This window comes from Cucurbita pepo, chromosome LG19, assembly GCF_002806865.2.
Source record: "Cucurbita pepo subsp. pepo cultivar mu-cu-16 chromosome LG19, ASM280686v2, whole genome shotgun sequence".
Lineage (NCBI taxonomy): Eukaryota > Viridiplantae > Streptophyta > Magnoliopsida > Cucurbitales > Cucurbitaceae > Cucurbita > Cucurbita pepo.
In genome coordinates, this window is record NC_036656.1 from 876216 (window position 1) to 904172 (window position 27957).

The 27957-nt window shown below is 36.5% G+C and overlaps 4 protein-coding genes across 5 annotated transcripts; 2 read left to right on the forward strand and 2 right to left on the reverse strand.

The window, feature by feature from the left end:
- Nucleotides 1–9615: 9615 nt before the first annotated feature.
- On the forward strand, nucleotides 9616–13649 carry LOC111781749 (amino acid permease 2-like). The gene is made up of 6 exons (XM_023662442.1): nucleotides 9616–9766; nucleotides 9852–10085; nucleotides 10167–10260; nucleotides 10367–10581; nucleotides 11477–11592; nucleotides 12850–13649. Exons 1-6 carry the CDS (start codon nucleotides 9703–9705, stop codon nucleotides 13501–13503), a joined length of 1377 nt encoding a protein of 458 aa, XP_023518210.1. The 5' UTR covers nucleotides 9616–9702; the 3' UTR covers nucleotides 13504–13649.
- Nucleotides 13650–14214: 565 nt separating this feature from the next.
- Nucleotides 14215–17486, reverse strand: LOC111782266 (20 kDa chaperonin, chloroplastic-like). The gene is made up of 6 exons (XM_023663106.1): nucleotides 17349–17486; nucleotides 16947–17134; nucleotides 15525–15704; nucleotides 15290–15445; nucleotides 14617–14694; nucleotides 14215–14532 (listed from the first exon to the last, which is right to left on the reverse strand). The coding sequence occupies exons 2-6, from the start codon at nucleotides 17124–17126 to the stop codon at nucleotides 14359–14361; spliced, it is 768 nt and encodes a 255-aa protein (XP_023518874.1). The 5' UTR covers nucleotides 17127–17134; nucleotides 17349–17486; the 3' UTR covers nucleotides 14215–14358.
- Nucleotides 17487–19348: 1862 nt separating this feature from the next.
- Nucleotides 19349–22082, forward strand: LOC111781547 (thioredoxin-like 3-1, chloroplastic). The gene is made up of 5 exons (XM_023662207.1): nucleotides 19349–19780; nucleotides 20624–20698; nucleotides 21252–21318; nucleotides 21473–21490; nucleotides 21776–22082. The coding sequence occupies exons 1-5, from the start codon at nucleotides 19470–19472 to the stop codon at nucleotides 21872–21874; spliced, it is 570 nt and encodes a 189-aa protein (XP_023517975.1). The 5' UTR covers nucleotides 19349–19469; the 3' UTR covers nucleotides 21875–22082.
- A 444-nt stretch (nucleotides 22083–22526) lies between these two features.
- Nucleotides 22527–27680, reverse strand: LOC111781546. 2 transcript variants are annotated; one of them, XM_023662205.1, is made up of 4 exons: nucleotides 27455–27680; nucleotides 26001–27307; nucleotides 25141–25215; nucleotides 22527–23851 (listed from the first exon to the last, which is right to left on the reverse strand). In XM_023662205.1, the coding sequence occupies exons 2-4, from the start codon at nucleotides 26865–26867 to the stop codon at nucleotides 23732–23734; spliced, it is 1062 nt and encodes a 353-aa protein (XP_023517973.1). In that variant the 5' UTR covers nucleotides 26868–27307; nucleotides 27455–27680; the 3' UTR covers nucleotides 22527–23731. The 2 variants fall into 2 exon arrangements, with proteins under 2 accessions (XP_023517973.1, XP_023517974.1); XM_023662206.1 differs by having other exon boundaries at nucleotides 26001–27354.
- Nucleotides 27681–27957: the final 277 nt, after the last annotated feature.

Sequence of the window (27957 nt, forward strand, 5' to 3'; positions counted from 1 at the left end):
AATTATGGAAACTTCATGATTAAACGTGTTTTATGCAAATGAGTGGGCATAAAGTATGCTGAAAGGACTCGTGTTGGTCTGTGGGAATAGTTTTCACTCTTACAAATGCGGAGTAGGATGAATTTGCTAGATCGATGTTAGAGTTTAAGTTACATGCAATGTGTTATTTTAGGCCCACATGAGAGTCTGTTTGGGAGACTAAGATTGAAGTAAGAGCATGTTCGGGTTCCTTGATTATCGAACATACTGTGTTTCTCTTGAATTATGCTTATGGTCCGTATTACACTTTCTTTTGCTACGTGGGGATGAATAGGGGTTTTGCTAGCCAATCCTTATCCGTCAACCCGACTCATAGGGGTCCACATAATGATTTACTATCTGACGGTGATACAAGGTGATGCCCTAGATGATGAATATACAATGTGGGGACTATTAAAGGGACGCCACGTAGACTACAATAAGCCTGCCCTAAAAAATAGGGGCATGGATGTATACAATATACCTCGATAATTTGCTAGTCCAATGTTGAGTCTAACTATGTAGTCTACTAGCCCAAGGGGACCAATTGACAGATGCACCAAATGCTAAATTAGGGTCATGAGTATGCTTAACTATTAGTCTGTATGCTATTTTAGGAATCAGGGAGTCGAATAGACGATTCGTAGATGGTGGAAGCGAGTCTGGAACTACGAGCACATAGAGTATATGATAAAGCATAATTATAAAAACATAGAAAAGAAAGAGTTAATCATAACACCCTAAGATTCGTGAACACGGTATGAAACAAGGAGGCCCAGATCAATTGTAAGTCTCTTAAGTGAGTATATTTTTATATACTCACTCGTGCTACACTTCCTTTCTTATAGATATAATTCGAGGTGCTAGTTAATAACGATAGTACGAGATTCCACATCGGTTGAGGAGGAGAACAAAACACCCTTTATAAGGGTGTGAAAATCTCTCTCCAACAGACGTGTTTCAAAAACCTTACACCCGAGAGTGAAAGCACAAATAGTACAATATCTGTTAGGTGAATTATTTTTACGTTATTAAAACGTGCACATGCATAGGGAAAAGTTGGCCGTTTTTTTTAGGTGAATTATGACCAAAATTAGGACGCCCATTAAACGTCTCCGGAGGCTGGCCCCCTCGTTATTGAGTAGCTTAAGCTTTTGCCTTAAAAGTAAAGTTTTAGAAATTGCAAAATGGTCCCCCAAAGTTAATTAATCAACCATAAATCCCTACCATATAATAAATATATACCCATCTTCAATTAAAAAAATGGAAGGTGATAATTCTTAAATATGAGGTTGAAACATGTAATAACTTCAGCCATTATGACACTAGTATGGGTGGGTTTGACATTTTCCACATCAATGGTAAATTCAAAACTTTGGAGGGTATGTATGCAAATATATATAAGTTTAGTCCTTCGTTTAGTCCTTCGATTTTTAAGATTGTGTTAACTTAATAACGCGTTTATTATACGCTTTCAATTTTCGGGTTAAGTTAGGTTGAACATTCAGATGGTTTGTTTTTATTTTTTAATTATTTAAAAAAATCATACTTATCCACCGTACATATTACATAACTAAAACCTCGTAAAGTTTAAATATCAAATATTTATAAGTTACATTGCATCACTAATATCGATTGCAAACGCTAAATATTCATTTTTTTTTTTTTTTGTAAGTAGGGGTTTAGTTTGAGTTAGAGGCGTACATAGGCCGGGTTGAGTTGGATTGGGTTGAGAGAAGTTTTTGGACCAACCCAAAAATTCGGGTTAGTTTGATTAGTAACGCTGTATTTTATGGTTGGGTTGCCATGGTTAAAAAAAAATTAATTTTTTAAAAACTTTTATTTATCCATAATTCATAACTTTTAAGATAAAGTTTTAGATAAAAAAAATATTAAATGTTCACAAACAAACACAAATCAATCTATAGTTGTTCATCAGAGTCAAGGATGATAATATCATAACATAGTTCAATATTGTCATAGAACAAAAAAATAACTAAATATCGACACTTCTTGAACAATGTCATTAGGTAACCCTATTTATTGGGTTGGTCAGGTTTACAAAAAAAAACGTGCCATGCAAATGGAACGAGAATTTTCAACTTTTAAAAAATTCAACCACAAAAATACTTATCTTAGAGGCATTTTTGTATACACCATCCATAGCGCCCTGATCCAAATTGTCCCTCCAGAGTCCTAATCATGCATATTATAACTACCTAAGATAAGATATGCTCGTACGTTTGCATGTCCTAGTGATCTCTACAAGTATTACTTGAGAAAGTTCGAAGGACTACTTTGGACGATGTGTGGCGTCTCGAGTTTGCTTTTCCGCTTGCTATGAGCTTCGAACTTTTTGTGTCAGACAACGCGAGTTCAATCTCCTATGAACACGTTTGCATATGAATTTCAAACAATTTTTAAGAATTTATAGATTTCCTCCGTTTTCTCGAAATTGCGATCTTTCCTAATTTCTTCCAATTATCATATCTTGTTCTACCGAACTCACTCGATTCAACTCGATTTCTTCATCAAAGTTGTGATCTTTCCAATCGGTTTCTTACCATTCTTGGACTTAATTGAAAATGAATCTTCAAAACATTTTTCCCTTTGAGATTCCTTCCCAAGATTTATTCAAATAATCTCCTAAAGTAGATCGAACAATTTTTAGAAGTATTCCAACACCTAAACGCTCCATTTTAAGGAAAAGGTTATTTTTTAGCCCATAAATTATACTTTTGATTCTTTCTAGATTCTGGGTCCCGTGATTCAAAAGCCTAGATCAATAGTTTGGAAAGGATTCTCAACCAATGCTTTGAACACATCAAATTTGAAGGTTGAAGACGATTTTTTTTACATTTTTCGTCCCAAGAACGACGCTTTAGGTCATAAATCTCAACACTCACATTGAATAATGTCTTCTATTAGGTTAGATAAACATGCTAGTTTATGAGTTGTAAATAGAATGTTTCTGGTTATATATGGACACTAAACACTTTTGAAATCTCAAGATATTTTTCACTGTTAACAGTTATGTAATGTATAGGGACTCTATTTCAGTAGAAAAAATAGGATCGTTATAAAAAAAATAGTAATTTCAAAGTCGTAAAAGAACTATTCTATATATATATATATACATAAAATGTGAGATCCCATATCGATTGGGGTAGAACGAAACATCCTTTATAATGGTGTGGAAACCTCTCTCAGAAGACGCGTTTTAAAAACTTTGAAGAGAACCTTGAAAAGGAAAGTCGAAGGAAGACAGTATTTGGTAACCGTGGGTCTGAGCCGTTACATAAAACGTTCCCTTGAACAAGAATTCTTAGAACAGGTCAATCTCACTCCATTATAAAAAAAACTATGAAATATTGACCAAAAAATCTTGAATTCTATAAGTACTTGAAGAAGAATGGGAATGAGCAATAATTTGTACGACATAATAATTGTTGGGCACCAAGAACATTGGATATCCATCTACCTCTAATAAATTTCTTATCGCATCTATTGGCTACAACTTGCCATGTTCACATTTGTTATTGATTGCCAAGTCCATGCCCCAAAATGCCATTGGCATAGGACTCTTTTAATGTTCACAACCTACCACGCTTATTATTTGTGATGAACGTGTTCGTTCCCAACATTTTCCCATTTGCATTATCATTTAATACAACTCTGCTAGTATTCCGTACATATCATATTGTTTTTCATATCATTTATCATATCTTTCATGCATACGTCGGGGTTGTATTTCATGCTCGTTCGTCGTATAATTTATCACCGTGCTAGAGCCATTGGTGTATACTTTTAGTGGCTCCAGCACGGTGTCACAATAGACGATGCAAGTGCTCCTGAGAAAGTCATCGAGGACAATGACTAGTTTAAGTGGAGGATTGTGCACAACCTTCTCACATCTCAATAGACAAGCTGACATTCCTCAAGTGGCGAGGACCAAGACAGATAAGTACCATGATGCGACTGATGAAGATGGTGCATCATCCAACATACCAAGAAGAGTGTGCATTAAAGCCAAGCTGAGGCATAAGAAAGATTGGAAAGAATGAGGTGATACGAGTGTCGAAGACAAACTCGGAGAAGGATGGGCAGACATCTGGGCCATAACCTCAGAAGTCGAGGTTTCGATATGAGTTTAGGTATGTTGTTTTGAAGTTAAGTTTGTCTATATAAAAAATGAAAGCTCACCAAATTTGGTGTTAATCGGATATCCAATGAACGCTCTACAAGGCATATGGTCGCTCGCAAAATGACGTCTCTCCACAAAGATTTGAAATTGGTGTTAGCTCTCCAACACCTTCGGGATCTGTGGCGTAAGTGAGCTATCCTATCACACATACGTGTGTCAAAGTATCAAGGACAGTGCCGGATGGCACGAGTGTGCCGACATTACATCTCATCCTATGTTATGGATCCCGTCAATGACTTAGCATGGACATGGAAAGGTTCATGTCTCGATGAGAACCAGGATGGATGGATGTTTAGAATGTCCCGATGAGATGAGCAACACATGGATCAATTTGGATAGAAATGCTCGAGCAAGTCAAGATGGTCGAGGTGTCCTGAGACATGGGATGACCTCATGATGCATGGGTTGGTTGATGAGAACCAAGTTGATTATTGAGATGTGATGTTGCATATGAGAGACCTTGGCCTAGAGTAGAGGTAAGGTCGAGCAGAGTGACTTGGTCTAGTATAGGGGCAAGTCGACTAGAGTCGCAGATGATTGAACATGCATGCATGGGTAGTGTGTGGGTGAACAAGCTTAGATTTCGTACGAGTGGTGTTCAGTTGGCGAAAGAGAACCTTACCTAAGGTCCAATAAAGCCACAAAGATGGGCGAAAAAGATGAATGAGGTTTGAGTTCCCCTTAAGAGCTTGTGAATAACGTGTCAAGGGAAACATTTCTTGTGAAGAAATCAAGGATTGAGAAGGTCTAGAATCAAAGATTCCGTTCGAGGTTCAAAGATCTGTTTTAGGCTTGAATCGGTTCATTTTTGAGTTGGTAAATTCTCTCTTTGGAGGGCACATTGAGGGCTTATTTTTGTGTCATTAGCTTCGTTTCAATAGTAAAGAAGTTCCCAAAAGATATCGAGGGTTGAAAAGGTTATAATCGGTCACTTAAACCTCACTCGAATTTTGAGTAAGGATATGAACCTTGATGATATATCATGGATTTCTAAATGAAAGCTCATGAAAATTGCACGAATATGTTTGGAGATATAGATGACCAACTTTGGTAAAGTATTGAGTTGAATCGAGCTTCGAATCATGAGAACAAAGTAAAGAAAAACCGTTTGAGCTCTACCTATTTTCTGAAAAATGCATGCATACACAGGTAGTTTGAGGAAGAAGAAGAGCGATGTTACTCGGTTCAATTAAACCGAACCCAATCAATTCGGTTGAACTGAATTTTCAATATTTGGACGTAGTTATTTTGACCACAATGAGTTCAATTCTCGATCCATTTTGATTGATTTTCTATAGTAACATGATTTTATACGTGGGACCTCTTGCATGTTGTCTGTCTATGAATCATGGATTACGTCTCTAGGCATGGTTGTATAGACGCGTACTTATATATGATTTCATGTCCTATTTCTTTTCATGGTTCACCTTCGTGTGACTATGCAAGCCCATATGCAGTCCTACATTTACGAGAAAGTGGTATTGGCCTTGTGGGTTTATGTGCATGTGCATAAGTCGTGTATAGAAGAGTACAATTGTAACAACCCTAAATTTTCACATACTCAGAGTCGCTACTGACGTCTCATGCTCATCTCTAGTGTGGAAATACAACTATTAAAATAAACATCATTTATAACATAAACTTCGAAAACGCTTAAAACAACTTCTTCTATGGAAAACACAGTCATAGTCTTACGTGCTTAAATACAAAATTCTGAAATTTAGAGAAAATAAAAACAAATACAAAATAATTTAATGCAACCAATGAAAAACAACATATTCTAACCTAAGACTAGGAATTTAAATATGAGTCTATCCTATGCACGTGCCACAGTCTCTGCTCGCGACGTCGTCGTCCTCCATACAAGTGTGCCTTGCCTTTACCTAAAAAATTATGTGGCACACGACCTAAATATTTCGAAGAATACTCAGTAAGTGACCCCACTATAGGGGTCATGCAAATGCAAACACATGCAATCATATGATTTAGGGACCTATCTCTAACATAATAAGGGAGGTCTCCAGTCTCGGACAAAATTGATGTGTACTTCCCTACACACAACTCACACGTGCGAGTGTGAATCCCCAGAGTGCTCGCACACCTCTAGACCCTCCGGTCAAGCTAATCTGTAGCGACGTCCGGGGGTCAGCAGAACTCCATAGTGTCATGCGCTTCATGAACACCCTCATGATCATACTATGCGCATTCGCACTCATCATCATAATATGCACATTCGCACTCGTTATCATACTGTGTGCGTTCGCACTCATCATCTAAAGTAACCCTAAGCTTATGAACACACAATATGCATGAAGTCCCTCTAAGTCTATCATAATGTTTCTTCTGACACAACCCTCTAGTCTCATCATTTTGTTACTCTATGTAACACATGCTCATGGATATTTTATATTTATATCATTTTCATGCTTTTAGTGTTGTGTTCTATGTCGATCTAACAACATGATGCAATATGACACTCATCATCATATAAAATGCTCAATATGAAAAAACATCATCATATCAAGTGAAACGTCATGCAATCATTATACTCATCATATTGTCATAAAGTGCATCAAACATATCAAGTACATCATTCATCGAAATATATATGCTACACACATCATAACTCATACATCATCATACGCTAGTATACGACATCACATGATACAGCTTATACATCATCATAACTCATATAATTTTTAGTCTATCCTATGGTTAGGCCACTTACAATAACCAAACTCACTCGTGAAATTAATTCTCAAAGCTATCGACACAATTTAGATTTTATTTAATATAAAATTATAATTGCATGGGTTTGTATTTTTCAACCCATCAATTTGGTCAAATGCAACTTTTTTAAAAAAATAAAAAAAAAATATTCAAATTCTTTTCTTTTCTCTTAAGCATCTAATTTTGGGTGTTTTCATTAAATACCGTTGAACACAATTTACCACATTAATCAGAATATATGTTAAATTAAGATTATTTAATTTAGTTTATTCCTTCTTTTATTTTTTTCACGTAGAAACAAATTAAAAATATTTAAAACAAATTATTTAAATAATAATATTTTTTTATTCCAATTTTGAACTGGTTGGAAAAATCTTTTGGACCAACGAACAAATTCTGAATTAATTAGGTTATTGATTATTATTATTATTTTAAAAACTCTTAATTATCGATAATTTATATTATATTAATAATTAAAATTTTATTAAGCTCTCCCACGTCAAATATTTTTAATTTTTATAATAATTTTAAAAGTATGAAATTATTATTATTATTTTTTTTTTAAAGAAAAAAAGTCCACTCAATCCTTTCACTTTTATTTTTCTTTTACCTTTATTTATATGCATTTTCCAATTTCCACGTGTCTCTATTTTTTAATTTTATTTTTAAATACCTTTTGACTTTTGAACCAAATTTGGTCTTCACCTTCTTACTTTATTGAATGAAGGTTGGCCATTTGTCATAATTAAAATCCAAATTACAAAATAATAATAAAATAAAAAAAATCCAAGTATTCTTGAACTTTTATTTATTTATTTTATTTTGTTTAATCTTAGTTTAAATATGTAAAAATTTATACGAGCACGAGCAATAGGTTCAATGTTGTATTGACATGACATGAATCAATATTACTATTTGAAATCTTTTCCACTCCGACGTAATACTATGCAACTTTTTTTTTTTTTTGTTACACGGGTGTTAGATGTCACAATTTGCAATATGATTGTGACTCAAGTAAGTCATCGAGGACGATGACTAAGTTAAGCGGGGGAGAATGTCACAACCATACAATGGAGAGAGTAGGTTGTGACCCTCACACCATGACAAGCAAAGTGGCGTCCCTCAGGAGACACCCATTCGAACATATGCCGGCCAATATAGAAGAGTGTCATGATGCGATCGAGGAGGACGATGCCACAAAGTCGGGCTGAAAAATATATATGGGGCTTAATTCCCCTCAAGGCTAGTCGTGAGTATGTCAAGGTCACGACGCCGCACGGTAAAAAATGTAAGACCGTGACACTGGACATATCAATTCTCAATAATAGGTAGTGAGTCTATCGTTAAAATTCACCCTTTATGACATGACAATGCTTATCCGCTCGACTCAATTACTTAATATTTATGGGTGTTTGTGGGTTGGGTTGGGTCGGGTTGAGATATTTTCTTTAGACCCAAACAAGTTACAATTTGTTATTGTCGTAATTTAGATCTGTTTCTTAAAGCTTTTGTTAGCAGCGGACTTTTGCGGTTGTACGGCTCTCACTCCCAACACCGAGTGAGTCAAGTCAATTTGGATTTGTGCCGCCTACAGTCGAGCAACGTATTCTCAAGTCTCTGGCCGATTTTGAGAAAAAAGTTTTAAAAAACGGGAGCATAGAGATTTTTGAAAGAGAGTTTGAAGGTAAGGTTGAAATAAAGTTTGATAGTTGTTATATGCCCACCGCTTAAATATCATATAATTTGGGTACAAAGAATTCACAACTAGTCGCATCTCCCTATAATATATTTTGAAGCGATTCAGGATGGCAGACTTAGACAAGATTTCGCTGAACGGTCATACAAAATCTAGATGAGAAGAGTTGACGACTGGTTGCATCCCCTAATACATTTTAGGGCAATTCAGGTCTGGTAGATCTAGACATGTAGTCATACAAACAGAAAATTCAATAGTAAGACAATACAACATGAAATCAAATAAAGAGTTTGACATAACATGTCATGTGGCTACGGACAACACGTCTTGGACGAACATGACCATAACACAAAGAGAACGATTTCAAAGCGGACTCCCATTGGTTAAATAGAGAAGATTGCCAAAACTTCGTGATCGCCAAGAATAAATTTTCATGAATCGTAGAAGTCCGAAATATTTTTTATACAAAAAGAACTTAACATGAGGCAACACAGATGGTTAGAGCTAGTCGACGTAGACCTACAGTATAATCCAAGCAAAACAAACGTGCTCACAGATAAGCCAAGTAGGAAGCATACCGATATTTAAGTAAGTCAAATTTTTATAATAACGAACAATTTCTAAGTTAAATAGGTTATTATTCTCTTAGAATTTTGGACGAGTAGTGTGTCGATCTCGTCAAATTCAAATATCGAATACTTTTACATTTAAGATAAGATTTTTCCCGTTTGTGACGATAACGATGAAACCTAATTTCCCGACCCAATTCTAAAGGAGAAAATTTTTGACTGGTTGACTTGCAAATTCTTAGATAATAATTGAAGGATTGAAAATCCCTAAGGGTCCTCCCTTCTCAAAACGTGTATATATATATATATATATATATATATATATTTGTGCATTTTTTAATTAACCTTTTTTTATACTTTAATTTTATTATTATTTTTAATTAATTGTGTTTTTTGAAACTTTATTTAAAGAGATAGTTCTCCTCCCCCTAGCTCCATCACCTTTCTCCCTTTCCCCTCACCCTTTCCAACCCTACTCCGTCGTCATGGCCGTGCTCCCGATCAATGACTCCTCGAGCTCCGATGATGATGGTCGCCCCAAGCGGACTGGTAATTGATCTCCTCATCTCCTTCATCTTCTGTTCGTTACAATACATAATTCAATTCATCTATTCGTTTCTTCTTGAATGTTTAGGTACGTTTTGGACAGCAAGTGCTCATATAATCACAGCCGTAATTGGTTCGGGTGTGTTATCGTTAGCATGGGCGATCGCTCAGCTCGGATGGATTGCCGGTCCCATCGTGATGCTCCTATTTGCCTTCATAAGTTACTATACCTCTTGTTTGCTCACTGATTGCTATCGCTCCAACGACTCAGTTAACGCCAAGAGAAACTATACTTACATGCATGCAGTCCGCTCCTTCCTAGGTATGCAAAGTAACACAAACAAACCAAAAAAATTGATCAATCCATCTCCAGTTCTTTAAATAATATCGAGATTTGTTCCAGGCAGAGGTCAAACAGTAGTATGTGGAGTAATACAATACATGGACTTGATTGGAGTCGCAATCGGATATACAATCGCGTCATCGATCAGCATGATGTGAGCACAAAACACAAACTTTCTCGAATATAACTTATAACTTTCGGTTTTCGATTTTTGGGTTTTAACTCAAAAGCTTATTGTTCGTGTGGTTCGTGTTTGGCAGGGCGGTTAAACGGTCAAATTGCTTCCACAAAAGTGGGGGAAAGAGTCCATGTCGTATGTCAAGCAATCCATTTATGGTATCATTTGGAGTTGTGGAGATAATTTTGTCTCAAATTCCAAAATTTGACCAAATTTGGTGGCTCTCCACAGTGGCTGCTATCATGTCGTTTACATATTCAACCATTGGCCTTGCTCTTGGGATTGCCAAAGTTGCAGGTTTTAACCTAAAAATCCCTTTATTTTCTTTCGATTCGTTTCAAAATGATTAAAGAAATGTTCGGGAGTTCGTCACCAAGAATCGTTCGTAGCTCGTAGCTTATCCATGTTTAGATTTACAGCTGAAAAAAGGGTTTGGGAGAATAAAGGTAATTGTTTAAAAAAGAGTGAAAAAAAAAAAAACTTTTTTTTTTTTTAAATATTTTTTTTTCTAATGGGTTTAGGATAATTTTAAAAATAAATGTGTTTTAATTTTCTTTAAAAAAAAAAAAATCAAATTTTCTACTAGAATTTTAAAAAAATAATTAATAATTTAGAGTGTATTTAATATAACTTTTCAATGTAGTATTAAATAATAATCACTTTAATTTTTTTTTATTTTAAAAAAAGTAAAGAAAAAATACGTTTATAATTAATAAAATTATAAAAATATTTATTTTAAAAATTTTAAAATAAGAATTTTTTAAATGAATTTTAAATAAAATAGAATTAATAATTTATAATGTACTTAATATTAACTTTCATTTCAAAAATAATTTTCAATCCTAATATAAAAAAAAATAAAACTTCAAAAAGTCGATTTTATTTGATAGATGTTTAGAGACGAATTATCCAAAAAATACATTTATAATTAATAAAATTATAAAAATATATATTTTTAAAATTTTAAAATAAGTATTTCAAATGAATTTTAACTAAAATAGAACTTTAAAAAAAATTAAAAATAATTTTCAATCTTAGTATTAAAAAAAAAAACTTTAAAAAGTCGGTTTATCTAATAGCTGTCTAGAGATGAATTATCCAAAAATATCGACTCTGAAGTTATTAGTCGAGAATCTTACAAATAAATAAATAAATAAATAAATAAATAAATAAATATTAATTTGATGTGCAGAAAATGGGAGTTTTAAAGGAACAGTGACTGAAACCCAAAAGATTTGGAGAACTTTTCAAGCACTTGGAGATATTGCTTTTGCCTATTCTTTTTCAGTTATCCTTATTGAAATTCAGGTATTTTTTTATTTCTTTTTTATTTATTTATTTATTTATTTATTTATTTCCCCTCACTTTTACCATTTTTAAAAAGTTTTTTTTTTCCTTTTCTAGTTAAATTAATATTATTTTTTAAAATTAATCATATAATAATAGGAAAAAAATAATAAAAGATTTTAAATGAAAAATCAAAATTATAAAATAAAGTGGAATAAATACAAAAGTTAGTGACCAAAAAGTAAAATAAAATAAGTACATAATATTCCCGAATAATGTAAGGATTAATTTATTACTTTTCTTTTTCCTTTATTCTATAAACAAAATAAATAAAAAATCGAATATATTTGAAACTTCAAAAAGCTTATTCTGTCCACATGGACACTTTTAATTGGATTAGATTAATTAAAGTTTTCTTTTCCTTTAAGCAAATCACAAAAATCCCAGTCAACCGGTTGATCTCAGACCCTTTCTGTCCCATTTTTTAAAACTTTCTAGAGACTTGAGTATACGTTGCCCGATTCTTGACGACATTAATACAAAATTGACTTAGCTCACTTGCTGTTGAGAAGTGAGTGCTGCTTAATCGTAAAATCTACTCTTAAAAAAAGTACGATTGTGTCAAGGACTTTGGGAGTTGCATTAGTTAGGGTTGACTAGAACTAACCCGACTTTATTGTTCATTTCCATGATCTTTCCCTAAATTTGCTGACATGCGACTTTCATCCAACCCCTCCCCTTAATCGAAGTTCGACTCCCTTTTCTTTTGGAGGCTTAGTCATTTTTTATTATGTCTTCGAGGAGCCTTGACTCCTTTTTCTTTTGGAGTCTTTTGTTCGACATTTGAGAATTCTATTGACATGACTAAGTTTAAGGCATGACTTTGATACCATGTTAGATGAACACGACTCTCCACAATGGTATGATATTGTCCACTTTGAGCATAAGCTCTCGTGGCTTTGCTTTGGGTTTTCCCAAAAAGCCTCGTACCAATGGAGACAGTGTTCCTTGATTATAAACTCATGATCAACCTAATCAACTCGACCAAATATTTTAGGATTGATTGGATTGAGTTCATTATTTAATAAGAGTCATCAGGACAATTCGGTAGGATTGAAAAATTATTCCAACCCGACTCAACCCGACTCAATCCAATTCATGAAGATTCTTAGTTCTTAGTTGACGGTTTCTGATTCTTTGTGTCGATGTCGAACACGGAAGCACGTTTAACTAAGACGGGGATTTGATTTAACATAATCGAGATTATATCGAACGCAGGACACAATCAGATGCCCACCATCAGAAGCAAAGACAATGAAGAAGGCCTCAGGATTCAGCATTGCAGTGACCACAATCTTCTACCTACTTTGTGGATGCATGGGCTATGCAGCCTTTGGCAACAACGCCCCAGGCAACCTCTTGACAGGCTTTGGCTTCTACAACCCGTATTGGCTCCTCGACATCGCCAACGTCGCCATCGTCGTCCATCTCGTCGGCGCCTACCAAGTCTTCTGTCAGCCCGTCTTTGCCTTCGTCGAGAAGACGGCAGCTCAAACATGGCCCGATTCCGCCTTCATCACCAAACATTACAGGCTCTCCCTCTCTTCCTCTCGCTCGTACAATATCAACTTCTTTCGACTTGTATGGCGAACCCTTTTCGTGTGCTTCACCACCGTCGTCGCCATGTTGCTCCCGTTCTTTAACGACATCGTCGGGATTATGGGGGCCTTCCAATTCTGGCCGTTGTCGGTCTACTTTCCGGTTCAGATGTATATTGTTCAGAAGAAGATAGCTAAATGGAGTGTGAAGTGGGTATGTGTTCAAACTATGAGCATGGGATGCCTTTTGATATCCATTGCTGCTGGTGTGGGCTCTCTTATTGGTGTTGTGCTTGATCTTAAGGTTTATAAGCCTTTCATCACAAGATATTGAACATTCAAAGCTTTGAACTTGTCATGTATTGAGGAAAGGAAGTGGAAAGTCTTTCCCTTAACTCTCTTTTATGTATAATAGTTGTTTATGTATCGGTAATTTACGATCTCTAGTTCAAAATCAATACAATTTCGAGCAAGTTTAGAGGAACAATTTGCCTATAACGTTGTTATTAAACATTATTGGATGAAGACGTCACAATCTATCCACTTGAAATGCCACTTCATTAAAAAATAACTATCAGACACATTGTAACGACGATTGAAGATATTTAATCTTCCATTATGGTTTAATATATGCATCATGTTTAACCTTTGATTATAGGCTAATGTCTAGTATTATTGAGATTAATTACAGTTTACTATATGTATCATATTTGACTTATCATAGTTTACTGTATGCATCATCTTGTTTAGGAAGCCATGGAACGAAGCCACGAAACGTCCTGTTAAGGAAGCCATGGAATGAAGCCACGAAACGTCCTGTTAAGGAAGCCATGGAACGAAGCCACGAAACGTCCTGTTAAGGAAGCCATGGAACGAAACCACGAAACGTCCTATTAAGGAAGCCATGGAACGAAACCACGAAACGTCCTATTAAGGAAGACATGGAACGAAACCACGAAACGTCCTATTAAGGAAGACATGGAACGAAACCACGAAACGTCCTATTAAGGAAGACATGGAACGAAACCACGAGGACGCAGCAAAATGGAACAAGATCAACGAATTTCCTGTTATTACTCAAATAATCTCAGTTGCCTTCTTCAAAATCCATCTCAATTGGCCTTCTTTGAGCGAAGCAAAACCACAAAAAACATGAGTTTTTATATAACCAATCACAGACTAAATACAACTAAGATAGAATTGCAATCACGTCTGAAGCCCTCAAAGCGATGTAATCAGATCCATCTTTGCCCTTGAACTCGTTCCCAGCATACTTCGAGTACATAACGTTATTTCCCGCTGCAATCGAAAGCGGTTTCTTGTTGCCCTCCTCGTCCAGATGACCAGGGCCAACTGCTATCACCTGAATAAACCATAATTTTCAAGTCAATCACAGCTGATATGAATCTCTAATGAATCGAAGGGTGTGATTTACACGCTTACTGACCGTTCCGATCGACGGTTTCTCTTTGGATGCCTCTGTCAGCAACAAACCTCCTGCTGTTTTTTCCTCAGCCGCAGCCACCTGAGATATAATTTAAGAACAAGTATTACATATCTGTTATAATTCATGTTTCTTTGATTAGCTGCTTCATTATGCCTCCCATACTCCAAATCAATAGAACTTTTTCGTTCTTAGATTAGGAGAAGGATGAAAAACAATTGGAATATGATAAAAACATGTCAATGGCATTATATCAGAAAGATTTTCTAGATAGGCCAGCGCCAAGCTTCTAAAACATGCACATTCCAATGTTTTGACTATCTGGTCCCATATGATAAAAAATTGTGTTTGGTTGTCTAAAGCCCGGGTTATCTCTCTGAATCAAAAACAAAAACAAGTTTTTTAAAACTACTTATAACGGCCCCAAGCCCACCGCTAGCAGATATTGTCCTCTTTCAAGGTTTTTAAAAGGCGTCTACTAGGGAGAGATTTTCACACCCTTACAAAGAATGTTTAACAGATGTGGGATCTCACACACCTTGCTTCCAAAATTTACCTTCGATTTTGAAAACATTTGTAAGCAGATAACAAGCTGTTATTAAGCCTAATTTTCAGAAACTAAGAACAAAAAGCCTAATGGTTGTCAAATGGAGGAGAAGTATCCAAGGAGACAAACCTTGATCAAGACCCTGTCGTTCAGGGGCTGAAGATCTTTCGCATCATCGGTTTCTAGAATACCGACGATATCATCTTCCTTCAGAATAAGATGCTTTGAACCATTGAACTCTAACTCAGTTCCAGCATACTTGGAGTACACAACTTGAGCACCAGTCTACCGAATCAGAAGAGCATTGAATCAATTAACAGCATAAGAAGATCAAAAGCCACTCCAAACATGTATAAATTCGTACCTTTACACTACTTTCCACTTTGGTATTTCCAATTGACTTGCCTTCTCCAACAGCAACAACCTCCCCACCTTGAGGTTTCGACTGAGCTGTTGTTGGAAGTAAAATCCCTCCATCAGTCTTCTCTTCAGCTTCCTTTATCTTCACCAACACTCTGTCGCCCAATGGCTTGATCGAAGTGTACTGAAACATAACAATTCACAAACCAGAGTAAGTTTCTTATAGATGGACTCAGAAAACCATCTTCAACATGAAATGCACACCACCAGAAACTTATAGCTGTTTGGTTAAGCACCCACACTGGTTTCATTGAATTAAAACTTACCTATCACAACACATACACACTGCTAGCAGCTTCGATTGTAATTATGTAACTACACCGGACTATGAAAAACGAAATATCAGCCCCAAGGGACGGTGTAACGGGCTAAGCCCACCGCTAGCAAATATTGTTCTCTTTGGGCCTTCCCTTTCAGGTTTTCCCTCAAGGTTTTTAAAAGGGTAGGCTAGGAAGAGGTTTCCACGCCCATAAAAATGATTTGTTCTCCTCCCCAACCAATGTGGGATCTCACAATCCACCCCCTTCGGGGCCCAACGTCCTCGTTGGCACTCGTTCCCTTCTTCAATCAATAGTACCCCCAATCCACTCCTTCGGGGCCCAACGTCCTTGCTGGCACATCGCCCGGTCTCCGGCTTTGAAACCATTTGTAACGAACCAAGCCCACCGCTAGCTGATATTGTCTCTTTGGGCTTTCCCTTTCGGGCTTCCCCTCAAGGTCTTTAAAACATGTCTAGCACCCTTATAACGAATGATTTGTTCTCCTCCCCAACCAATGTGGGATCTCACAATCCACCCCCTTCGGTGTCCATCGTCTTCACTGGCACTCGTTCCCTTTTTTAATCAATGTGGGACCCCCTAATCCACCCCCTTCGAGACCAGTCTCCTTGCTGGCACACCGCCTCGTGTCCACCCCCTCTGTGGCTCAGCCTCCTCACTGGCACATTGTCCGGTGTCTGGCTCAGCTTTCCCTCAAGGATTCTAAAATGTGTTCTCTAAAATGTGTTTGTTAGGAAGGTCTCCACCCTCCTAAAAAGAATGTTTCCTTCTCCTACACAACCAATGTGGGATCTCACAATGAAAAACGAAATATCAACCACTAAAATGGACAACAAAATGCCGAGAGACGGGAAGTTAGATGCGTGGAAGCAGTAAGAGGGGAATGCAGAAGCAGCCATTCAAGTAAAATGCAGAAAAAATTAGAAATATACTGTGAAGAAGCATATTTCACAGACGTACAGCTCAAAACAAAACAAAAATTAATTGGCTAATGCATTTCAAATTTGCAAATATAAGAGGCATATCCTTGTATGAAACAGAAAAGAAAGAGAAGATGATAAGGTGTAGAAGAATGGATGTTGTGAAACCTTTGGAGCAACCACAGTAGCAGCTCTAACAACCAAGCCAGTGTAAGATCTGTTGGCCCGACCCCCCACTATCATATGAGCAATAGAAGGAGAGAATTTCACCGCAGAAGGACGAAGCCCATTGAAAGAAGGCAGATTCTTCGCAGAAATTAGAGATCCTGTAAGCTGAGCTGCCGCCATTTCACGTTCTATCCACAAAAACACCCAAAAAAAATCCAGAAAACAGGTAGAGAAAAGATTAGAACGGAATCCTATTGGTGCGAAAAGAAATGCTCAATTTCAAGTGAATCCAAGTACATTCAACGTCCACAACGCAACACATTGCTCGGACACAGAAATGAAGAATCGAGAAAAATCGAAAGAAAACAGATAACGAAATAGAAATGAGAAAAGGAAGAGCACCTGAAGATGAAGAGAGAGCCGCGGCTTCAACGGATTAGAAGATTAGAGAAGAAGGAAGAAGATAAACCCTAGCAGCTCCAGCAGTTGAAGTGGGTTTTATCCGAGAAATTAGAGCCTTCTAGAAATTGCTTCCATAATGTGGACAAATAATGGACCCTTATTATTACTATTTGCAATATTCGTTTGAAAATCATATATTATTATCTCGAGCGTTCCATCGTCAAGCGTAGTGTCACGATCGTACATTTTCAACCGTGTAGCGTCATGATTTTAACATGATCATGACAAGTCGTAAGGGTAACTCAAATCCCCTGTATACGTTTTTCATCTGTCTTTGTGATTTTGTCGGACCTTAAGCGAGATTTGTCTTAGTTAATCGAACACAGCTCGTGCGGAATTCAAACTTGTTCGTCCACACACACCACTTGTGCATGCATGTTCAATCGTCTACGACCTAATTGACTTGCCTTTACACTAGAGCAAGTCACTTGGCTCGACCTTACCTCTACTCGGAACAAAGGTCGCTTGTATGCAACGTTGTATCTCATATTCTCATCTTGGTTCTCGATTAACACGTTTTTGATGTCAATGCTCATCGAGAACGGACTCATGTGTCATTTATATCATTGAGACATCCCGAACATCCATTCATTTGGTCTACATGTCCATGTCATATCATTTATGGAATTCGTATAAGATATCAGGTGCATATATCGACCTCTAACACATGAGTTGGGGTACAATGTCGGCACGCCCTTGATGTTCGACAATGTCCTTGAAAGACCCATTTCAAAGAAAGTTCCCTGAGATGCTCGTCTCGCAATACTCGCCCACACTGTGATAACGTATGTGTCATACGGTAACTCACTTAAGTAACAGGGCCCAAGGGTGTAGAAAGCTGACTCCATGTCTCCCCCTATAGTACGTTTTGAGACATTTCTATCGTTTCTAGAGTAGACATCATTTTAACAAGTAGTCATACGACCTTATAGGGCATTCGTTAGATATTCGATTGACACCAAATTTGATGACTTTTCATCATATAAACAGACTTAACCCTAAAGTCATATGCAAAACTCATATCGAAACTCCGACGTTTGAGGTTATGGTCGGGGACCTTACTTATCCTTCTCTTCAACCGTTTTTATGCCTCAACTTAACTTCGATGCACACTCTTCTTGGTGTGTTGGATGATGCACCGTCATTTTCTATCACATCATGACACTTTCATCTATCTTGGCCCTCACGAGGCCAAATGAGCCACTTGAGGGTCATCACCTTGTCAGGGTCACGCCTTACCTGTCTTATTAGTGAGGTTGTGACACGTAGCACCAGATACCGTCAGTAAGTAGTCTTCCTTAATTCCTTTTTTCTTTCGGTCTCAACCATTGTGTTTCCTGATTTGTATCTCCAGCTTGTGTACACGTTCATGATCTGTCATTCAATTTCCGACCCGACTTTGCCTGTTGATCCTATTCTCGATGATTTGACGAAAGAGAAATGACTAAAAAAAACCAACGATTCTCTCCTCTTAAACAACATATATCCTCCACACTTAATCAACATTCAATAAATTATCCGATAAACAATACGTATTCTATCATAACTTGTTCTCGGCACAAGCCTAAACCTCTAAAGACAGCAATCCCCGATGCCAGATGGATATGGGTTTTTTTACCGCTTAACTTGCTTCTAGGCTTAGGGCTGTCGGAGCACTGGGGCTGCCACCCCCTGATAGAGGCAAAAGCCAAGGCTACCGTCCCAACGGGGGGTCGATACCTTTCTTTTACGACCTAAATTCCTATTGTTCGGTCGAAACCGAAAGCTAGTATGCGACCTCGATTCAAAGATTGAAATATGATCCCGGAGCGAATATCTACTGGATTAAATTTTTTTAAAAAAAGAATTAAATCTTCACAAATTAATTTGATTGGATGGATATGCCTTCCACTCCTCCCACGTGTGGCCCCCAATTCACCCTATGGATAAGCCAAGCCCTTCCCTAAACGCTCCCATTTCAATCCCAAACCCCAAAAAACCTCAAAAAAGTAAAAGAAAAAACCCCTCTTCACAGATCGAAGCCATGACCTCCTAGGGAACAAGAAGAGAGGATCTACAGATATGTCTGTGTTGGCTGCGACCACTGCTCAGATTCTGTACAGCGAAGTTCATCACAATCAACACCAAATTCCGAGCAATGGGGGGAGGCGGTGTTTTGTGAACAGAGATTTTGGGTCTGTTTTATTTGGCCGGAGAAATGGGGAGCGGCGGAGGCTGCGGCGGAGGGAGTTCAGGATGGGGACGGAAGCTGGGTTTTGGCCGGATCTGTCCCGGCCGGCGATGGTGGAGATGGAGTCCATTGAGGATTCCGAGCAGCTTGATCGGATTTTGGCTCACGCCCAGGAACTGTCTCAGCCGGTTCTTATCGACTGGTTCGTATCTCTTCCTTCTTTTATCTCGAAAGGACTTAATCGTCATTTCACCCCCATTAGCTTAATTAGATTATTATTATTATTATTATTATTATTTTTAATAATAATAACTAAATTAATAAAAACATCTTTAAATATATTGTCTACAAAATATCAACATTAAAAAAATAAAATAAATAAAATAAAAAATATTAACATGAGTTTTAGATGAAAACAAATATTTATTAATACTCTTCGATTTTTTTAATTTTAAAACATACTATAAACGTCAGTAATATATTTTGAAATTTCATGAGTATTTTTTAAATATAGTATTAACGGTAAGAGTATTTTTAAACTTTTTTAAAAAAATTACGAATATTAATGAAACTTTTTAAAAAATTAATGATATTCTCGATAAACATTTTTGAAAGTTAGATGATATTTTTGAATTCATTTTAAAAGTTTAAGAGTATTTTTGAAACAAAATATTAACGGTAAGAGTATTTTTGAACTTTTTTTTGTTAAGCTTAGTCTTATTGAAACTTTTAAAAGTTCAGAATTGATTTTTTTAAAAACGGAAAATTTGATTTAGTTTCGTTGGTGGGTTGATATGTTTTTGGTCGGGTTTTGACCAACTCGAGAATAGGGCTACAACCCTACTCATTCTCTATACTGAGCTAAGTTGTGTCAGCATACCCTCGTTTAATTTGTTTTTTTTCGTGTTGGTTGTGAGTATCCTTATAATGAAGGAGACTATGTGTACGAGTAGGTGTTCGTGTATTAGATGTCGATAAATAAAATTAACATAAAATTATACTTAATTAAGGGTAATTAATCCAAATTGGAATGAATGGGGAATAGGATGGCAACGTGGTGTAGGAAATGCATCTACTTGAAGCCTAAATTGGAGAAACTTGCTGCTGATTATCTTACCAAGTAACATTTATTTTATTAACCTTTCATTTACGTGACAACAGCCGATATTGTCTTCTTTGGACTTCCCCTCAATGCTTTAAAATGCGTCTGCGAGGGAAAGGTTTTTCATACCTTTATAAATGGTGGTTTGTTCTCCTCCCCAACCAATGTAGGACATCATAATAATAGTATCAGAGCTAGACACTGGACGATGTGCCAGCCTTCTCGTTGTTCCCCGAAAGGGGTAGACATAAGGCGGTGTGCCAGTAAGGACGCTGGGCCTCAAAGGGGGGCGGTCCCACATTGATTGGAGGAAGGAAAGAGTGCCAGCGAGGACACTGGGTCCCGAAGGAGGTGGATTGTGATGTCCCACATTGGTTGGGGAGAACAAACCACTATTTATAAAGGTGTGGAAACTTTCCCCTGACAGTTTTAAAGTCTTGAGGGAAGCTCGAAAGGGAAAGCCCAAAGAGAACAATATCTGCTAGTGGTGGATCTGGGTCGTTACTATTTATTTATTTTAATTATTTACTAACTTTTCTCAAAAAAAAAAAAAAAAAAAAAAATTTTGCAGAGCAAAATTTTACTATGTGGATGTGAATAAGGTCCCTCAATCTCTAGTTAAACGTGGAAACATCTCTGTAAGTATACATATACATATATATATATGCATATACATATATATATATATATGCATATACATATATATATGTATATATATATATATATATATATATATATTTGAGTTCTTCAAATCCTTTAAGTTATTAATTTATATATGTTCTCATTATGCAGAAAATGCCAACAATTCAGGTGATCAATTTTATTTATTATTATTTTTTAAATTTTAGATTATAAATTGTTAAATATCTTGTATTTCTTTTGAAAAATCAGTTTCGGGTGTTGATTTTACGTTCTTAAAATCGTTTGGAAGTGCTTTTCGATCAAACTCTCGGGTCAAAAGCTTTGAAGAAGTGCTTTCTCTAAATATTTGACTCTCGTATTATTTTTTAGTTTTGTTGAGTACCCGAAACGTCTTTTTGGGTCGAGAGAGGGACAAATAAGGTAGTTAAAAATTTTGCAAAATTATTGTTTTAGCTTTGGAAGGATGGAGAAATGAAAGCAGAAGTGATTGGAGGGCACAAAGCTTGGCTTGTGATCGAAGAAGTTAAAGAAATGATTCAAAAGTTTGTTTAGATCACGAGAAACACGTTCCTCGTTCTGTTTGATTGTTTAGTCTCTGGGCGGCTCTCGTCTTCAACCTTTCATAGGCCAAATGGTTCTCAAGACTTCATTTTTTTCGTTTATAAGTTGTTATCTTCTGAAAATTTAATGTACATGTATTATAAAAAAGAAAATATCAATGTCAATGAAAATATTAACGAACTTGATAACTATTTATCTAGCTAAGATGGATGCTTCAATGCCCTACCACGCCAGGGTTGAAAACAAGCAACCAACTAGTATTCAATTTGAGTAGTTTAATCACACACTTACGAGAGGTCATTCAGGACATGTATCTTCTGAATTTGGACCGCTATAGATCAACTAAAAAAGAAAAAAAAACTTAAACCCAATTAGTTTTGAATGTATCCAGTCAAATTGGCTAGCAAATAAATCAACCTGACACGAGTTGAGTGTATTTGAACAAGACGAAATAATCCACACTCACTTACCCATTGTCATGTACGACATTGCATAGTGCATCAACCACAATCGTAGTCATAATCATCACACCTTCCAATAACTACAAAGTAGACTCATTTTGAGGTAGATGTCATTGAAAGTTCAACGACACGTGGGGTGAAGACATTCAAACCTCTAATCTTTTAAGTCGATAGCCTATGTCTTGAACAATTAAACTATGCTCAAATTGAGTACGTAGACTCATAATTACATCTGGTTCAATACTAATTCAATGATTCATATAGTGTATCAAAAGATGTTTGCACGTAGCACAATAGTATCCAGCATTTCCTCTCCTCTGTGGCATATCCTCTAACCATGTTGACTCACTTCAATCCTTCCGAATATTATTGTCTCAAACATGCACTAAACATTCAAGTTAACTCGGCCTAAAAATCTACCAAAGAGGATGTTTACCAACACGGACCACCTCCATTGTGAATGTAACAGTCCAGCCTACCGCTAACAGATATTGTCTTTTTTGAGCTTTCATTTTTGGACTTCCCCTCAAGGTTTTAAAATGTGTCCACCTGGGAAAGGCATCCACACTTTTATAAGGAATGCTTTGTTCCCCTCTCCAACCGACGTGGAGTCCCACAATCCACTCCACTTGAGGGCCAATGTCCTCACAGGCACGCCATTACACCACATCTTCATTCATTTTTTTTTTCTCATTCAATTTAGGGAAGAGCAAAAAAAAATTCATACCAACTTCAGCTACTTTATATCAGTACAGTTGCCAAGTACTACACACTTAAAGAGCAAAGTCGAAATAAAAGCAGATAATCACGCTACTAGCAACCAAAAATTAATTAATAGCCTTGAAGTAATTTCATTCGCATGTCTTTAGAATACTGTTATGTTTTAGTTTTTCTAAAGTATTTAATTTAAGACAGAAAGAGTGAGAGAAATTTCGTCCCAAATTTAGAAAGAAATGATGTATAGCAGATCTTCTAATTAAATCATCATTCATGAACCATTTTAAGCCAAGGCAGCTAGTATCTGTTCTATTTACTTATTTTTGCATATACATACCAGAATTTCTTCTGAACACTTCAGAAATGAGAAAAATTTACCAATTTTTTTAAAAAGAATTGAAAATCCTTTTAACAAATAAAAAATGAGCTCTGATGCAAGGAAACAGAGGTAAAGGGTATTTTGTATCCTGTCGAATACTTAACTACCTTTCCCAATGTCAACTTCATACTCAGACAACCTAAAACATAACATAAAATCAAAACCCTATAGGATATATTTCATGATATTGGTACCTTAACTAAGTACTAAACAATTCTATATTTGTGAGATCGCCTTAATAAAGTGGAGAATGGAAAAAAAGATCAAATAGAATGTACATAATGTACCGAATTACGTCGTACGAGCACCATGTGTCCTCGATGCCCAAATGCCGAACAACACCAGGAACAAAAAGATGAACAAAATAGCCCAATATCGTGCAAGACTGTATTTTATCCTGGTAAGCACAAACTAGATAAATGGAAGGAATAGAAGTCAGAAGGCTGAGCATTGAAGTTTATATTTCCAGAAGTAAACAAAAAATAAGAAATTAGATTTGATGTTTCCAAAATTTATATATAAATCAGAAACGTTCAAAATTAAAAAAAGGACTCGAAGAGTTTTAAAAAAAAGACTAAACGTGTTTATANTCTGAAAGTAATAAAACGTCCTCTTAAAAAACCTGAACGAAAATATGGTTTCCGAACGGGGTCGAAAGGACTCGCAACAAAACCTTGCTAACTAAATGGCTCTAGCAGTTCCTCATTTATTCTAATACCCTTCAGCAGGATTATAGCGAGTGAATCAGTTCTCATCCAATCGAGTGGATGTTGGGTGGGGTCAAAGACACTTAATTATCAAGAAATTAAGAAATAAAAAGCGTAAGTACCTCCCTGGTTTCCTCTTTGTTTTCCAGACCGTTCACATACTTCCTCCCTAATTCCAAAAATTAATCCTTGGCCATATCATTGCAAATGGTTTTTTTTATCATAGTTTTAAAAGATGCTATTAACTAACATAAAGCTAGAACCCAAACAAATTTTTGTCCTGTCTAACTCTTGGGGAATATTTTGACATTTCTTGAACCATGAAACGTTATGAAATGTCTTTACTGTAAAAGCCAGTGACGACCTTCCTAGGAAAGCATATCAAATCTATGCCAAGGGTAGGGTATTGTATCCCTCCCTCCATCCAGCTACCTATAGATTCCCCCATCTCACTCTGTTCCTAACCAACCTTGGTAGGCATCAGTTATAGAAATGCAGAAATATCCCGGGCAGACTAGTTACTTGTAAGCTAATTATGGTTTGCCTCCCTGCACATCTAGCATATGCGAATTACTTAGGTAGCCCAGTAATGTTTTCAATAAAGTGCATGAATGAAAAATTCACCAAATACTTCACCAAGAATCAACAGAAGTTGTCAACCATCACAATGTTATATGCGGGAAACTGCTCCTTTTATTACTTTCAGGGAGATTTTCTTTGCTAAGAATCAATACTATCTCAAAGATTCGAGCTGTAACTTGGACAACGTATGAGAGAATTCCCGTACCTCTTTATGGCTTAAGAATTCCATTATTTTTTGTTCCTCTCGTTTTCTTCCATTTTAAATTATGGCCAATCGGAAAGCTTTTTGTACACTGCCTAGCTACCTTTGAGTGAGACCCTCTATACATTACTAAAGAATAAAATTGTTTCCTATAATAAAACATTGCCAGAAAATCAACTTCAGGGCCGTATAAAATGCATTATACTCACAAAGCGGAAGAAAACAACCACGGCTAACGCACAAACTCCTCCAAGAAGAATGTGAAGGCCACTTTTAGCTGTTTTCTGCACCAAATAGAATTTTTTTTTTAAGATATGGAGAAAAAGTCAAGCACAATCAAATAAACCCAAAAGGATATCACATTAGAGAAAAGGAAGACAAAAATACTCCTAAAGTCATATTTTTCCTTTTTATATTATTCCTGCTTTCTTTTTTCTTTTTTCTTTTTTTTTTCTTTTTTGATAAGAAGCAACTGCATTAAGGAGATGAAATTTAATGAAGCTCCAAAGCTTACATGGACGACATAAACACATTTCATTATTTTTCTTAGTTGTGTAAATTGAATCCCCTCTTGAAATTACGGTTTATTATATTATAGCGCAATAGACAAGTTTCTTTTAATTCATGGATAGGCTTTTTTTTTGTTAATTTTATCATATCAATCAAATGAAATTGTTTCCTATCAAAGAAAAATGTATTATCATTCATTATATGTTTGTAACATCCCAAGCCTAGGATTCCATAGTCTGAGTGTTTCAAAAGAGGCTGAGGAATGAAATTTTTAATCAGAATGTAGATTTTTGTGGTCAAATCCCCAAAATAAGAACTGTCAAATTAATAAATGATCAAGGCATTAGTTTTCTTAATAAGAAAACAAGGGCAGTAGCTTCCGACTTATGTAGTGTCATTAGGCATGATACTCAAGTGTGGCCTACTGAGAAGCTTAATTTTTCAGTAATTCCCAGTACTCTGAATTCCCATGTTGAAAAAGAAAATTCTAAATGAACTTTTTTTCTATAAGAATAATCTATATTAGTTATTATAATATAAGATAGCTATTAAGACTTACCTTCCCCAGACGAGGAGCTATTAGGCAAGCGAGCGTCACAGTAAGCAGTCCAGTAGCAAGGAGAATTCCAGTACCCTCAACAGCCCATCTGGTTGCAGGATTTTCAGCATTAATAACATTTTCCGAGATGATATTCGGATGTTCCAAAGCAACCTGGGAGGCTGCAGTAGAATTATTGTTGCTACTATAATTATGAGGACTAAACCACAATGAGATTTCACAAAGTCGCTGCCTGCGGATGGCAGCAACAGCATCAGGATCTATATCAGTACCGGTATTAGTATGCATAGGATTAGGTTCCCCATTAGCAGTTCTTTCCCTTAAAGCTTCATATTCCTTCAAAGAACTCACAACCTTTCTAAAGTCATTAGTTCTAATATTTTCTGCAACACATCCACAGATTTCACAAACTGTAGATCCATGATTGACAAACCACTTGAGAGCACACGCATAATGTACGAGAGCAAGGTCACTCTTGCAAGAACATCCAAGCTCGACTAATGCATCTTCATAATGACATGAACCCATTTCAATATCAGCTTTGCAAATGAAAACCTCCCCATTAGGACCTATGAACTCAATTGAACCAGAATCCCTTTTAACATTTTTTACACTTTGCTTCTCGGGCTTAGAATCCTCGTCGTTTTTTCTTGCTTCCATTTTCGGAGAAGTGATGCCAAGAAATCCTAAGGCAGCATCACCCCTTCTGTCCGATTCAGTACATTGACACACACGACAACTTGCCCCAAATTCCTTGCCTACACTATGGCGAGACTGAGAACCCAAATCTTCATCATTCCCAATTGTTGAACAACCATTCACTTCAGCTTTTTCATCAACACACTGCAACAAATTTTCCTTTCCCATTTCATCAGTTATGGAGTACAAAAGAGTTAAATAAACTAGTAATGTCCTTGGACTACTCAATCATTCTACTTCGATAAGCCCAACAATCAGCCAATTCAGACATAGCAATCTTGCTCCCCTGATATGACTGACGAATTCTGAACAAGTGATACGATCAGTAGTTTAAGAATCGACCATCAGTTCCATACTGCCTCAACGAACATATATTTTCGTCATCTGAACCCAAACACTAATGTAGCCAAACGCCACAATAGTGCTCGTCGACAAGAAAAATCCCTACACCAGAGCAATTTTTTCGCGCCATGAACTTGAAATCTCGAACTGAAGAATAATAATTATGGACTTACAGCACTAGATCACCAGAATTCCTCACATTACAAGTAAAACAGAATGTTCCCCATTCCCATTCCCACAATTGTCGAAGATAGCTCATCAAACTCCTGATCAAAAACCACGCAGAAATGGGAATAAAGTCGGCAAGAGCATGCTAGTTAGTTGAAGCGGCATTGAAACGACAACAAAATGAGATTCCATAGACTGATGTGCAAGTAAAAACAAAGAAAAAGCAAAAGGTATGAGAGACAGACCTGTTGCAAGAATCAATCATTGAGGAAATCGTTGAAGGAATTGATTAGGAGCTACAGTGATGGAAATTCTCCCCTCCCCCTCTTCGTGTGATCTACTCTGCATCTGCACTTTTGTGGCTAAACGATTGCCGTGAGAGCGCGAGCGAGTGGTATCTGCTAGCAACGATATCGACTGCCTTTTGAGATGTTGCCAACACCATACCATCTTTCTTATCTTTTCCATTGCTAAAATTTTGTTCTTCGTTAGATTTCAATCCATAGTTATATTTTACACTAAATTTTACTTCTCTTAATCAAATCCAATACTTAGCTAAATACCACATCTCGGCCCGACCCAACCCGACACGACGGTCTAGGAATAACGGTTAACTTTCACAACTCAATTCAGCTTCTACAGGCCTTTGCACTCTCTGACTAAACACTACTCGTACTTGATTGACTTTAGCAGGTCCTAACTGTATCTATACCCCTCATCTCGTGGTCTCATAAATTCTAGTCCTATC

Coding starts and splice junctions, on each gene's coding strand:
- LOC111781749 (XM_023662442.1), top strand. CDS start 9,703: ATGGCCGTGCTCCCGATCAATGACTCCTCGAGCTCCGATGATGATGGT. Junction 10,086..10,166: donor TGCAGTCCGCTCCTTCCTAG/GTATGCAAAGTA, acceptor GATTTGTTCCAG/GCAGAGGTCAAACAGTAGTA. Junction 11,593..12,849: donor TTATCCTTATTGAAATTCAG/GTATTTTTTTAT, acceptor TATCGAACGCAG/GACACAATCAGATGCCCACC.
- LOC111782266 (XM_023663106.1), bottom strand. CDS start 17,126: ATGGCGGCAGCTCAGCTTACAGGATCTCTAATTTCTGCGAAGAATCTG. Junction 15,705..16,946: donor CTACTGTGGTTGCTCCAAAG/GTTTCACAACAT, acceptor GTTATGTTTCAG/TACACTTCGATCAAGCCATT. Junction 15,446..15,524: donor AAGTGGAAAGTAGTGTAAAG/GTACGAATTTAT, acceptor CTGATTCGGTAG/ACTGGTGCTCAAGTTGTGTA.
- LOC111781547 (XM_023662207.1), top strand. CDS start 19,470: ATGTCTGTGTTGGCTGCGACCACTGCTCAGATTCTGTACAGCGAAGTT. Junction 19,781..20,623: donor CAGCCGGTTCTTATCGACTG/GTTCGTATCTCT, acceptor AATGGGGAATAG/GATGGCAACGTGGTGTAGGA. Junction 20,699..21,251: donor GCTGCTGATTATCTTACCAA/GTAACATTTATT, acceptor AAAATTTTGCAG/AGCAAAATTTTACTATGTGG.
- LOC111781546 (XM_023662205.1), bottom strand. CDS start 26,867: ATGGGAAAGGAAAATTTGTTGCAGTGTGTTGATGAAAAAGCTGAAGTG. Junction 25,216..26,000: donor TAGCTCCTCGTCTGGGGAAG/GTAAGTCTTAAT, acceptor TATTTGGTGCAG/AAAACAGCTAAAAGTGGCCT. Junction 23,852..25,140: donor TGGTTGTTTTCTTCCGCTTT/GTGAGTATAATG, acceptor CCATTTATCTAG/TTTGTGCTTACCAGGATAAA.